The sequence below is a fragment of the Nicotiana sylvestris genome, chromosome 8 (genome assembly GCF_000393655.2).
Source record: "Nicotiana sylvestris chromosome 8, ASM39365v2, whole genome shotgun sequence".
NCBI lineage: Eukaryota > Viridiplantae > Streptophyta > Magnoliopsida > Solanales > Solanaceae > Nicotiana > Nicotiana sylvestris.
The window spans coordinates 26606140-26619656 of NC_091064.1; the positions used below are offsets into that span (position 1 = coordinate 26606140).

Genomic DNA, 13517 nt, shown 5'->3' on the forward strand with positions numbered 1-13517 from the left:
TTCAGAGTAGATGTTGGGGCAGAGATTTTACATGGGTTTAGCAAATACTTTGAAAGCAAATGTTGATACTTCTGCACGTGGAGCATTTTTGAGCAAGACATTCAGAGAGAGCAAGATCCTGCTTGACAAGATGGCACAAAACTCAAGATGGACAACAAGGAACGCTTCAATCACTCTTGTGGTGCACTCAGTGGCTCTAGATTCGGCTAACTCCATGGCTGAAAATATGGCCACTCTACTGACGCAGATGAGCATCCTCACCAAAAAGGTGGAAGAATCAGGCCAGAAGCAGCAGGTACACATAGTTGATGCAACTAATGGGGGTCTCTGTACATCATGCATTAATCAACCATATATTTTCTCATGGAGTGCTGAAGGTGAGAATCAACAGTATTAGGAGAACATGAATTATATGGCCAACTACGGGGGACAGAGACTAGGTGGTCAATTTAGGGTCAGCAAAATCAACAATACAGACCAGCTCAGCAGCAGCACAATAACAACAATAACCATGGGGCTATGCGACCACAAGGGAAAATGGTGCCTTACCAAAGGCAACAAGGGTACAACCAGCAAAATAAGCAGCAGGCTTATCAACAACCTCAACAACAACAGATTGTGAGGCATGAAGATGGGTTTGCTAAACTCGAGGGTATGAATGCAACAAGTGATTAGGACCACTGGAAAACTAGATGATAGAGTAGACTCACATGAGTCAACGATTAAGAATATTGAGATCCAGTTAGGACAGATTTCCATGGCCCTAAATAATCGTCCTCATGGGACGTTACCTGCATACACCCAAATCAATCTAAAAAAGCATGGCCCGAAGCAACTGATGGCAGTGAGTCTCCGAAATGGTAGGGACTTAGATCTGGAGCAAGAAATTGCTCGCGAAAGCAGGCCGACGAAGACACTGGTGCCAGTACCCATTGAGATAGATGATTCAACAGGTTTAACTGAGGTGACAGAACAGAATGACAAGAAAACAACAATAAGGAAGATGAGGTTGAGAAAAAGACTGAAGTTGTACCAGAACTGACAGTAGAACTAGTGCCTGAACAAGAAAAAAACTAAATCACAGGGAAAAAGTGACCTCCAGCACCATTCCCACAAAGATTGGCCAAGTATTAGAAAGATGAGCAGTACAAGAAATTTTTGGAGATGTTAAAGCAAATTCAGGTAAACATTCCATTGATTGATGCTTTAAAAGAAATGCTTGGGTATGCAAATATGATGAAGGACTTGATGTCCCGCAAGTTCGACTATCAAGACTTGGACACGGTTACACTGACTCAAACATGCAGTGCTGTTGTGACGAGACTCATAGCCAAGAAGTTTTCTGATCCAGAGAGTTTCACAATCCCTTGCACAATAGGAAACTTTGCTTTTGCTAAGGCACTGTGTCATCTGGGAGCTAGCATAAATCTTATGCCACTAGCCATCTACAAAAGGCTAGGCATTGGAAGACCTAGACCCACGTCTATGTTATTATAACTGGCTGATCGAACCGTGAAGAGCCCTTTGGGATTCTAGATGATGTATTGGTGCAGGTTGGGAAGTTTGTATTTCCAGCAGAATTTGTCATCCTTGACTGTCGGGTTGACGAGGAAATTCCCACAATTTTGGGAAAACTGTTCTTGTCCAATGGGAGAGCCTTAATTGATTATGAAACTGGAGAGCTCAAGATGAGATTAAACGATGAAGAGATAACATTCAACGTGCAAAAATGCGGAGACCAAGTGAATTTGCTAATTGCTCTTTAATAGATGCGATGGATGTAGTCTTGGAGGAGGAAGATGAGGCATTGAACATTAAAGACCCTCTAGCAGCTTGTTTCATGAACTTAGATGAAGCTAATGGTGAAGACTTGACAGAGTGGGTACTTGCTCTTGAAGGCCAAGGTTTTTGGAAAAGGGAGCTCGAATTTGAGCCTTTGCACTTAGAGGAAAGAAAAACTCCCCCAGCTAAGCCATCGATTGAAGAACCACCAAAGTTGGAACTAAAACCACTGCCATCTCATCTCAGGTATGCATTCTTAGGACCTAACTCAACTCTACATGTTATTATCTCATCCAGTTTGTTAGATGTGCAGGCAGAACAGCTTTTGCATGTACTGACTGAGTGCAAGACTGCAATTGGGTGGACCATTGCAAACATTAAGGGGATCAACCCGGCCTTCTGTATGCATAAGATTTTATTGGAAGATGGGCACAAACCTTTCAGAGAACATCAAAGAAGGCTGAACCCCAACATGAAAGAAGTGGTGAAGAAAGAAATGATCAAGTGGTTAGATGCGGGAATCATATTCCCCATCTCTGATGGTAACTGGGTTAGCCTAGTTCAGTGTGTACCAAAAAAAAGGGAGGTATGACGATAGTGAAAAATGAGAAGAACGAATTGATCTCTACACGAATAGTCACAGGTTGGCAAATCTGTATGGATTAGAGGAAGTTGAACTTGGCTACCAGGAAGGACCATTTCCCACTACCATTCATTGATCATATGCTAGAGAGATTGGCAGGGAGGTCTCATTTTTGCTTTATGGATGGGTACTCGGGGTATAATCATATTTCTATTGCCCCAGAGGATAGAGAGAAAATATCGTTCACCTGCCCTTATGGAATCTATGCTTTTCGGCGAATGCTGTTTGGCCTATGTAACGCGCCTGCCACATTCCAAAGGTGCATGATGGCCAGCTAGATATGGTAGAGGAGATAATGGAGGTTTTCATGGATGACTTCTCAGTGGTGGGGAACTCATTCGATGATTGCCTTGTGAACTTGAGAAGAGTTTTGAAAAGATGTATCGAGACTAATATGGTACTCAATTAGGAAAAGTGCCATTTCATGGTACAAGAAGGTATAGTCTTGGGGAACCTAGTGTCAAGTAAAGGTATTGAGGTGGACCGAGCAAAGGTTGATGTGATAGAAAAGCTTCCACCACCCACTTCAGTCAAAGCAATCAGAAGTTTTCTTGGGCACGCCAGTTTCTATAGGAGATTTATAAAAGATTTTTCCAAAATTGCTAACCCCTTGTGTAAATTTCTTGAAAAAAATCACCCTTTTATGTTTTCTGATGACTGCAGGGTAGCTTTTGAGGAATTAAAGAAAAGACTGGTGACAACACCTATCATAGTTGCGCCCAACTGGGAGCAACTATTTGAGCTGATGTGTGATGCTAGTGACAACACTGTAAGAGCAGTGCTTGGGCAGCGAAAAGATAAAATCATGCATCCAATATACTACGTAAGTAGGATGTTGAGTGGAGCCCAGTTGAATTACATTATGACCGAAAAGGAGATATTGGTAGTGGTGTTCGCGTTTGACAAGTTCAGGTTTTACCTGATAGGCTCAAAGGTAATTGTTTATACATACCATGTTGCTCTCAGGTACTTAATTGAGAAGAAAGAGTCAAAACCGCACCTGATTCGATGGGTGCTACTGCTGCAAGAATTTGATTTGGAGATCCGTGACCGAAAGGGAATGGAGAACCAAGTAGCTGACCATTTATCCAGGCTGGAAGGAGCTGAAAAGAAGGTTGAGGTAGAAGAGATTCTGGAAACTTTTCCAGATGAATAACTACTAGCCACTAGTCTCGAGGAAGCGCCATGGTATGCAGACATTGCAAACTACCTAGTGAGCGGTATTGTTCCTTATGACCTTTCTTCTGTTCAAAAGAAAAAGTTCTTTCGTGATTGTCGCATGTATTATTGGGATGAGCCTTATCTGTTTAGGATTTGTGTTGATAACATGATCCGAAGATTTATCCCTGAGATAGATCAGTCTTCTATTTTGCAGGCTTGTCATGCGTCACCATATGATGGGCACTTTGGGGGAGTGAAGACAGCTGCGAAAGTCTTGGATTCGGGGTTCTATTGGCCAAAACTGTTCAAAGATGCACATCTATGGATAAAGGGGTATGATGAATTCCAACGAACCGAGAACATTTCCTGCAGACATGAGATGCCAATGAACCCAATTGAGGAGGTAGAAGTGTTTGACGTTTGGGGGATCAACTTTATGGGGCCGTTCGTCAGCTCATATGGCAACAAATACATACTCGTCGTTGTGGACTACGTGTACAAATAAGTAGAAGCTGCATCACTCCCTACAAATGATGCAAATGGGTAATTGGCTTTTTGATAAAGAACATATTCACCCGATTTGTCACCCCAAGGGCAATAATCAGTGACGGAGGCACTCACTTTTGTAATCGAGTCTTCGCAAAGTTATTGGAGAAGTATGATGTATACCACAAGGTGGCCACCCTATATCATCCACAAACAAGCGGGCAAGTGGAAGTCTCGAACAGAGAAATAAAGAGCATGTTGACTAAGACTGTGAATGCTACTAGAACAGATTGGGCAAGGAAATTAGATGATGCACTTTGGGCTTATCGAATCGCTTTCAAAAATCCAATCGGCATGTCTCCATACAAGTTGGTGTTTGGGAAGTCGTGTCATTTACCGGTAGACTTGGAGCATAGAGCCTAGTGGGCATTGAGACAGTTGTCTTGATATTGAAGCTGCGGGAACAGGTAGAGTAACAAAGTTACACGAGCTTGATGAGTTCAGATATCATGCTTTTGAGAGCACGAGATTATACAAGGAGAAAATGAAGATGATACATGATAGAAATATTATTGAGCGGAATTTTAAAACTGAAGATACGGTGTTGCTATACAACTCAAGATTAAGGTTATTTTCGGGCAAATTGAAATCACGATGGTCAGGGACTTTTTGTGTGGTTGAAATTCACCCCACAGGTGCCGTACAGATTGCTGCGAATAATGACTCTCGCACGTTCAGAGTCAACGGCACAGATTAAAATATTATGAGGGCATGGATGAAGCAAAGGTAGTGTCAATGACCCATTTGATCGAGCCTCCGAGGTTGAGCATACTTTAAAGGTTATAGACCAAAAGAAGGCCTTGATTACTTTGACACTTACTCGCTAGTAACAAGGATAACATCTATTATGATGTTAGTGGCACTAGCGGTCGTGTATGGTCTTGAAATCCATCAAATGGATGTTAAAACAACTTTATTAAATGGAGAATTGGAGGAAGAGATTTACATGGAACAACCTGAGGGTTTTGTGGTTCCTGGTAAAGAAAAGAAAGTATGCAAACTTGTTAAGTCGCTTTATGGACTTAAACAAGCAACCAAACAATGACATGCAAAATTTTACCAAATAATGTTGGCAAGTGGATTTTAAATCAACAAGTGTGACAAATGTGTTTACATTAAAAATACTACAGGTCATGAAGTCACTGTTTGTTTATATGTTGATGACATGTTGATAATAAACAAAAGTATGGCAGATAAAAATGCTACAAAGCGCATGTTGGCTAGCAAATTCGACATGAAAGACTTAGGAGTTGCTGATGTGATCTTAGGAATCAGAATTCAAAAGACTCCATTGATTGGGACTTGACAAGTTCGACATTATCACAGTCTCACTACATTGAAAAGGTACTTGACAAGTTCCAGTATTTGGATTTCAAAATTGCCAAGACTCTAATTGACGTGACACTTCAAAAGAATGAATGTGAAAGTGACTCACAACTGGACTATGCAAGAGTATTAGGAAGTTTGATGTATATCATGAATTGTATGCGACCAGATATAGCTTGTGCTATTGCTAAACTGAGTCGGTTTACAAGTCATCCAATCAAATACATTGGATGGCAATAAAATGAGTTTTGGGGTATTTGAAATATACCCAAAATTATGCTTTGCATTATAACAAATATCCCTCCGTGATTGAGGGATATACAACAACAACAACAACCCAGTATAATCCCACAAGTGGGGTCTGGGGAGGGTAGAGTATATGCAGACCTTACCTCTACCATAGGGTAGAGAGGTTGTTTCCAATAGACCCTCGACATCCTTCCCTCCAAGAACTCCCCACCTTGCTCTTGGGGTGACTCGAACTCATAACCTCTTGGTTGGAAGTGGAGGGTTCTTACCATCAGAGCAACCTACCGTGTCCCGTGATCGAGAGATATAGTGATGCAAATTGGATCACCGGATCATCTGAAGTTAAATCCACGAGTGGATATATTTTCACAATTAGGGGTGAAGCAGTGTCTTGAAAATCATCCAAACAAACTTGTGTCGCCCGTTCTACAATGGAATCTGAATTCATAGCTTTAGATAAGACCAGTGAAAAAGCTAAATGAATCCAAAATTTCTTGGAAGATATTCCATTTTGGCCCAAACTTTTGGCACCTATTTGTATAAATTGTGATAGTCAAGCGGCAATAGGTAGGGAAGGGAGCGTTATGTATAACAGAAAATCTCGTCATATACGACGGAGACATAATACAGTTAGACAACGACTCTCTAGTGGTGTTATCACAATTGATTACGTAAAATCAAGAGATAACGTGTCAGATCCACTTACAAAAGGTCTATCTAGAGAGGCAGTTGAAAGATCATCAAAGGAAATGGGGTTAAGGCCTAGGACAAGTCATCATGATGGTAACTCTACCTAGCAGACTTGAGATCCCAAGAGTTAGGTTCAAAAAGAGATCAAACAAAGTTATGAAAGACAGTTCAACATTGTCAAATAACTCAACCCATTCTCGTGATGAAGACAATGTTCAAAAAACGAAATAAAACATTAAGGTTTTTTGATGAGTCAATAAAGCTTAAAGCTTTTTAATGATTTGCTAAGTCTGGCAGGATATGACCAAATAGTGTGTCTTTAGGATTACACGTTTAGAAATCACCTATGTGAGTGTGAAGTGTAAGCCGCTTCATGGGGAATGAAAGTAAAGGCCCATTCTCTAAGCACTCATGAAACTAGGCGGTGTTCATGGTTGAAACGAACACAACCGTCAGAACCATAGATGGTTAAGGATTGATTGTGTGACTTATATTGTCTAGGTATACAACAAAGCTCGACGGTTCAAAGATATCAAATCTACCAACTGACCGAGTATATTCGATATAAGTTCACTACGAAAAGTTCAATGGGAAACCTACTTATCCAGATGCAATTAATTTTTGCATGTAAAACACACACGCGTCCGTGCATTCCTTTATTTTATAGTCATTCCCCGTTCATGTGAGGGATTATTGGGTTTTGTTATTAATAACAAAAGAGGAGTGAATGAAAAATGGTGGGAAAAAAATGGACGGAAGTGAAATTTTGAACTAGTTCACTTTACTAATGCACCTTGTCCCTCATTGAAAGAAGGAAAGAAAATCTTTGTGTATATATATAGAAGCTCATCTTTTAGCTCTTAAAGAGTTAAGAAGAAGGAAAGCCTCGCGCCTTCGTCGTCGTCGCTCGCTCGGCTCCGATTTCGGCTTCGGCTTCGGATTTGGTCAAAGATTGATTGATTAATCTTTTGGATAAAATTATTTTCAATTATTTAATTAATTAATTAAATTAAGTTAATGAAAATTCAATCCGGAATAACCCATGACCCGCGACCCTATTCGGTCTGGTCCGTTTTCTTTCCCGGATTATTTTAAAAACTTTCTATTTCTGGTTTTATTTCAGAAAGTTTACTATTTTATTGTTTACAACAATATAATTATAATAGCATAAACCAAATAGGATGTTATTTACATACTAAAAAAAATTATCAAATACTCCATCAGTTTCAAATTATGTAAATCTATTTTCTTTTTAGTCTTGTCCAAAAGAATGACTTATTTTCATATTTGAAAATAATTTACTTTTATGCAATGATTTATAGCCACATAAAATTTATATGATTCATTTTACATCACAAATTCAAAAGTTTTTTTTTTCCTTAAATTTTGTGCACAGTCAAATCAGTTCACCTAAATTAAAACAGATACATTATAAAAACGGAGGTGACAGAAAATCAACTTATGTAAAACGCCTTTAGCAATTAAGGATTTATATCACTATTACATTTGTGAGCACGTGATTTTTGTTTTGCGCGACAGTCACTCCAAAAGAATAAAATTGGTCCTGTTGTACAATTTTGGATTTCCATGCGGCACTTTGTTGATTTATTAGTGACTTTGGCCCGTTTTTATTTATTTACTTTATTAAAACAAAATTCAAAAAAATGTGTACGTGTCATGCATAATCTGAACCGTAACATGGTTTAAATAGAAAAGCATAAACAAGCATCTTCGTCCGTGATTTTATGTTGTTTGATTTTACCTATTTCGAAATATTTTTAGTGTGTGTGCAAATAATTGTAGTGAGTGTGTATTTAATTTTTATTTTTGATTTTTTTTGCTTAGTTTTGTTTTTAAAATAAATAAGGAAAAGAGATGAAAATAATAATAAAAAATAATAAAAGAAAGAAAAGAAAAGACCCCTTCCGGACTTGGGCCAATTTGTTAAAATTGGCCCAACAAACTCAGCCCAAAATCCAGGCCTGCCCGGTCCAACACCACCTGATGCCCAGAGAATCCAAACGACGTCGTTTTGATACAGGTTGATCTGGGCCGTTGATCTTAAATTGATCAACGGCCAAGATCAATTCCCCATAACCCATCAACAAAACCGACCCGTCTCACCCGGACCGACCCTAACCCTTTACCCTTGAAACGACGTCGTTCCCTGATAGTCAAAGGATCCTGGCCCTTCCTCTCATCTCATCCAACGGCCAGGATCCATTTGCTCACTAACTATATAAACTCCTAACACTACCCTGCCCCCCCTATCCAAACCCCAGCCTTCGTCTCCCCAAACAAACAGCCCTAAAACCCTAGCCGCCCCTGCGTACTTCCGCCATGGAAGCCGGCGGCATGGATGCCGGTGACCTTCCCCTGAACACCATAGAACCCCCATGCCATCCTGAACCCAAATCTACCAACCCCATGGTTCGAATCACCCCCCAGGTCCTCGAATCTTCATTCGAAGATTCGAGTCAAAACTCGATCTAACCCAACCAACCCCAGTTTCATACCAGACACTCCCCAGACCCCCCTCGTGACCAAACCATACTTGGTTTGGTCCGAATCTGATCAGGGAAGCATGAATCCCAGATCTGAGTTTTGGAATTTGTGGGTTCTTCGTCACTGGTCCATATCCGTTCGAACCGAAGAGGTTAAGGTCTAATGGACTTTAATCCAAGTGTTTCTCGTCTGAGAAACACTTCGTTTAAAGTCCGTTCAGCCTTAAGAAAGGCCTGACCAAGTCCGAGTTAAGGTTTTGATCTTTTTGCGGTTTAAGGTGAGTTTTCTTTCTTTTCTTAGTTGTTTTGGTTTGTTTGATTGTTGTAAGGGTCTGTTCGTTTGCTGTTTATGTCCTTGACCTCTATCAACTGTGCTTCAACCACTTCGCCTGAACCTCTGTTTGTTTGTCTAAATTCCCCCCCCCTATTCTGATAAGGCATTATGTATTTGTTTGTGCAAGTAGCTGATTTTCGAGTTTGGACTGACTAGTTGACTCCTCGAGTGTATTTCTGCTTAGTCAGTATAATGCGAACCATGTATCAATACTGTTTAAATGTCTGATTTTTGGCTACGATTGTGTATGTTAATACTAATATAGTCGAGTCGACATGTGTCGTCAATTAATTTCAACTGTCTGAGCATAGTAAATCGATTTGCTTCTGTTGAACATCTGTTGAAATCAATTCAGAACCAGTTTTGTTTACTTATAGCTGTTGATTTGGATCAGTCAATGTAAAAAGGATTGTTTATGTTTAAATTCTGAATTGGAAGGCATGTGCACTCGTGCACAGCATGTGCATTGGTGCACCTCATGTGCCTTGTGCACAGCCTGTTTTTCTGCATTAAGAAGCTTTTAAGTTTTAAACAATCTGACAGTATATGCTGTCAGATATATTCTACTGCCCATACTTGCTTTTAGATAATAAAATGAAAAGTTAAAGCCTGCCAAGGGAATGTCATGGGATTAATACTTAAATAGCTGAGTGGAAACTGAAAAGAAATGGGCACATGGGAGGGGTATCTGATTAATTTAACAGGCTGTAAAAGGTTTGATGTTGAGGCTTATAAAAGGGAGGCACATTAAGAGATAGAAGGGGGGACAGACATAGAGGACATCTGATAGGGGGAGAGAGAAAGAGATATACAGAGAGAGGATCAGACCTGAAAAGAAGATATACACACACAGTGAGGGGATTGGGAACTTTAAGAGCTGAAAAGGAAAAACAAAAACACAGATAGAGAGAGGTTAAGGGATAGAAGCTATACAACCAACAATCAGAAGCTTTTTCCTCCTATTATTACTGGGTTTCAGTTGTTAAACCTGTTTCAAATCAATTCTGATTCTTTGAAATTCCAGTTGTGTCTATTAGTCGAGTGTTTTCATTGGTTTACTACTGGTCTGGTCTGTTTGGATTTCTGTTTCTATTCCACTGGGTGTTGCTGCTATTTGGCTATTACTTTCTATTGGCCATATTTGCATCTCTGCACTCGAGCCTGTTTCTTGCTATTTGTTTTGCCTGCTGCTATTCTGCCCTGTTGCTGTTGGTGCTGTTACTGCTGCTGCATTTGTTCATTGTTACTCTACTGATTGCCCTTTTTCTTCAATTGCAAATATTCCCAGGTACACAACCTTTGAACCTTGTATTGTTGAAAGTTTGAAGTTGAAGCAGAAATAAAGGAATGAACGCCAGTTTATGTTATAGCATTGGTGTAAAAAGATAGTTCGAATGTTGTTTGGGCCTGTATTCTTACTGTGAACTGCAAATATTCTGTAGGAACTAGCATACATTTTGTTTAAGATGAACTGTTAGATAGCATGGCTCAATAGTAATGACAGTATGACATGGACAGCATGTTTTGATTTAGTATACATTCAGTTCAAGTATAACACTTGTTTGATTTAGTATGACTGTATAACATAGAGTCATGGTAAGCATTGTATGTATTTTGCCTAGACCACTGAATTGACAAAACTGCGATACTGGGGTCCGGGATAAATGTATCCCCAAACAAACTCCCATACAGTCACACTAATAGTATGGCTATGAATGCCAGTTCTCTTGTCAGTTCATTCGTTCCAATACAGGTTCGATACTGGGTTTCGTTACAGATTTTTATTTCGAAATGATGTAGTGATTGTTGAGAAAAACTGATAATCATTTTTGAGTTCAATTAGTAGTAATTTTTCCTAATAAAACAACCGATTTCTTTATCAATTTCGAATAGGTTAGAGTGTTAAGAATAGAACTTGGAGGTCGTTAAAACATAACTCAACATATGTTGTTAGTTTGTTTGCAATCTCACTTAGCGAATTAATAAGCATATTCACTTGTTGAAGACAAAGCATGCCGTAGCTCTCACCTCATGAACAATCAATCAAGTAATCAAACAAGTTTAGGTTCGGCAAACATAATAAGGATTCAGTCCGTATTTGTCTAAACCAGCAAAATTCGGCATCATCCTTCCCTTAAAAGATAAATGTAGTAAAATGTAGTTCTTGTAGGGTACCCTTCTAAAATAATGAGACGAGCCTCGCCAAATCAAAAGGCAAATTGCGGGGCCCTCAATAATTGGTCATAATAAATACTTAGAATTTGGGACGGGCTGTTTAGTGAATTCCACTGCCCTCCCCGAAGACAATAACGCGTTAGATTCTTTAGGCGCGACTTAATCAAATCACATTCTTAAATTCGGGTGCGCATTTATGTGACCCAATTTCAAATCTCAACGGAGTCGAAATGTGTTAACAACTACGGGTGCATTGATTGTGACGTGGTTCGAGATACATTTTCACGACGTTGCAATTCTATAAAAGTAAATGATAATAATAAAAGCGGTTAAAACTTAATAAAAGCACATAAGTCACAACATGTATTTAAATCAGATATTTAGCCATTATAACAATTTAAGCGACCGTGCTAGGAACCACGGGATTCGAGGGTGCCTAACACCTTCCCTCGGGTCAACAGAATTCCTTACTTAGAATTTCTGGTTCGCAGACTTCATTTGGAAAAGTCGAAAATTTCCTCGATTTGGGATTCAAGATAAACCGGTGACTTGGGACACCAAAAGCCAAACCTTTCCCAAGTGGCGACTCTGAATTAAATAAATAATCCCATTTCGAATATTGTCACTTAAATTGGAAAAACTCCACCCGCGCATCTTATCCCTCGGGGCGGGGCGCGCAAAAAGGAGGTGTGACAGCTCTGGCGACTCTGCTGGGGACAAAACCCAGAACCGTTGGTTCAGGGTTCAAGCATTCGAGCTTAGAATAATTGTTATATTTGGCTTTATTATCTGATTTTTATTACATGTTTTTTGCGTAACGTGCTAAATGTTGTCTTTTACCGCTTTGATATTATCTGAACTGTATATAAACTGTGCCGAAACCTTTCTCTTCTTACTTCCGGGGAGAAGCTCGCTGGTCGGGACTCCCTATTCTGTTAATGTCAATACCTAAAATAAGAAAGAGGACGGACAAGTTACAAAGCCGGACGATCTCGCGGGTCCCCGGTACGTAGCCCCCTCCTCGACTCGAGTTGTCCGCTCGGGTGCACAGTCTAGAACAAATACCCAGGTTACGAACCTAGAATAACTTGACTTCATGCCGGATCCCTAGTAGGAACGCTTATCTGCATCATGTTGCATTTGACTTAGGGGACTCAACACAGGGGTTGGGTCCGTCTAGGACAGGCAGCCTGAAACGAAAAAGACCCCCTGGTGCATCCTATTTGTGTTGTGCATTTATTTGCTTCGGTTCCGCATGTCGACCGGTTCCTAAAAAGGGGAAAATAGCAGCGTAGGGGAGATAATTACTTATTTTTGGAAAATAAAACCAATGTCCAAGTAGTGTCAAAACCTCGCCGGAATTTTTTCTAAAAAAAAAACTGTCTTTTATTGAGAGTTATTAAAAAAATAAAAATAAAAAAATTTCTTTTATCACTTTCAAAATCAAAAAAAAGAAAAAGTGTTTATTTTAAAAGTAAAAAAAAATGGAAAATCCATAATTCAAAAAAGTGTGTTGTTTCTTTTGTAGTACCCCTTTTATAAATTCAGACTAATGGTCCAAATATTGCATAAAAAAAATATTTTTTCTTTAGCCTTTATCTTTTTTCAAAATAATAATACTTATTCTTGATTTCTAGGTTTTCTCTATTCATGATATGCCCGAACTACGCCGGTTTGATTCTCACCGGATGTGAGATACGTAGGCAACCCTCGTCGGGTTCAACCCCATTTTTCTAAATAGCCAAAATCAGTAAATAAATAAATAAAAGATGTGTCAAATTTTTAATAGAGTCGTAAATAAGTCAGGTGACATTGTTTTATCATAAATAGCCGAATGTTCCCGAAAGGGACGCCGGAAGGCTGACTTTGCATAAACAGCCACCTTTGGGTCTTGTTTAGCGTTTTTTAGACCCGCACAGCCTTAAAATCTTTGTCTCCGAAGTGTTTAAAGGCCGTGGGCAAAGCTTGATCCTCTCTAAAAAAATATATATTTTTTGAGTCAGTCAATTTTGTTAAAATCACCTTAATAAATGTGCAGGATGAGCACGATGCAAAATGAACATTTTTCAATAATGACCAAAATCCCTGTCAAGTTACGGCTATGGTG

At 39.5% G+C, this 13517-nt stretch overlaps 1 protein-coding gene across 1 annotated transcript; it reads left to right on the forward strand.

The window, feature by feature from the left end:
* Positions 1-1164: 1164 nt before the first annotated feature.
* LOC104243494 (uncharacterized) lies at positions 1165-1766 on the forward strand. The gene is made up of 2 exons (XM_009798682.1): positions 1165-1398; positions 1554-1766. The coding sequence occupies exons 1-2, from the start codon at positions 1165-1167 to the stop codon at positions 1764-1766; spliced, it is 447 nt and encodes a 148-aa protein (XP_009796984.1).
* Positions 1767-13517: the final 11751 nt, after the last annotated feature.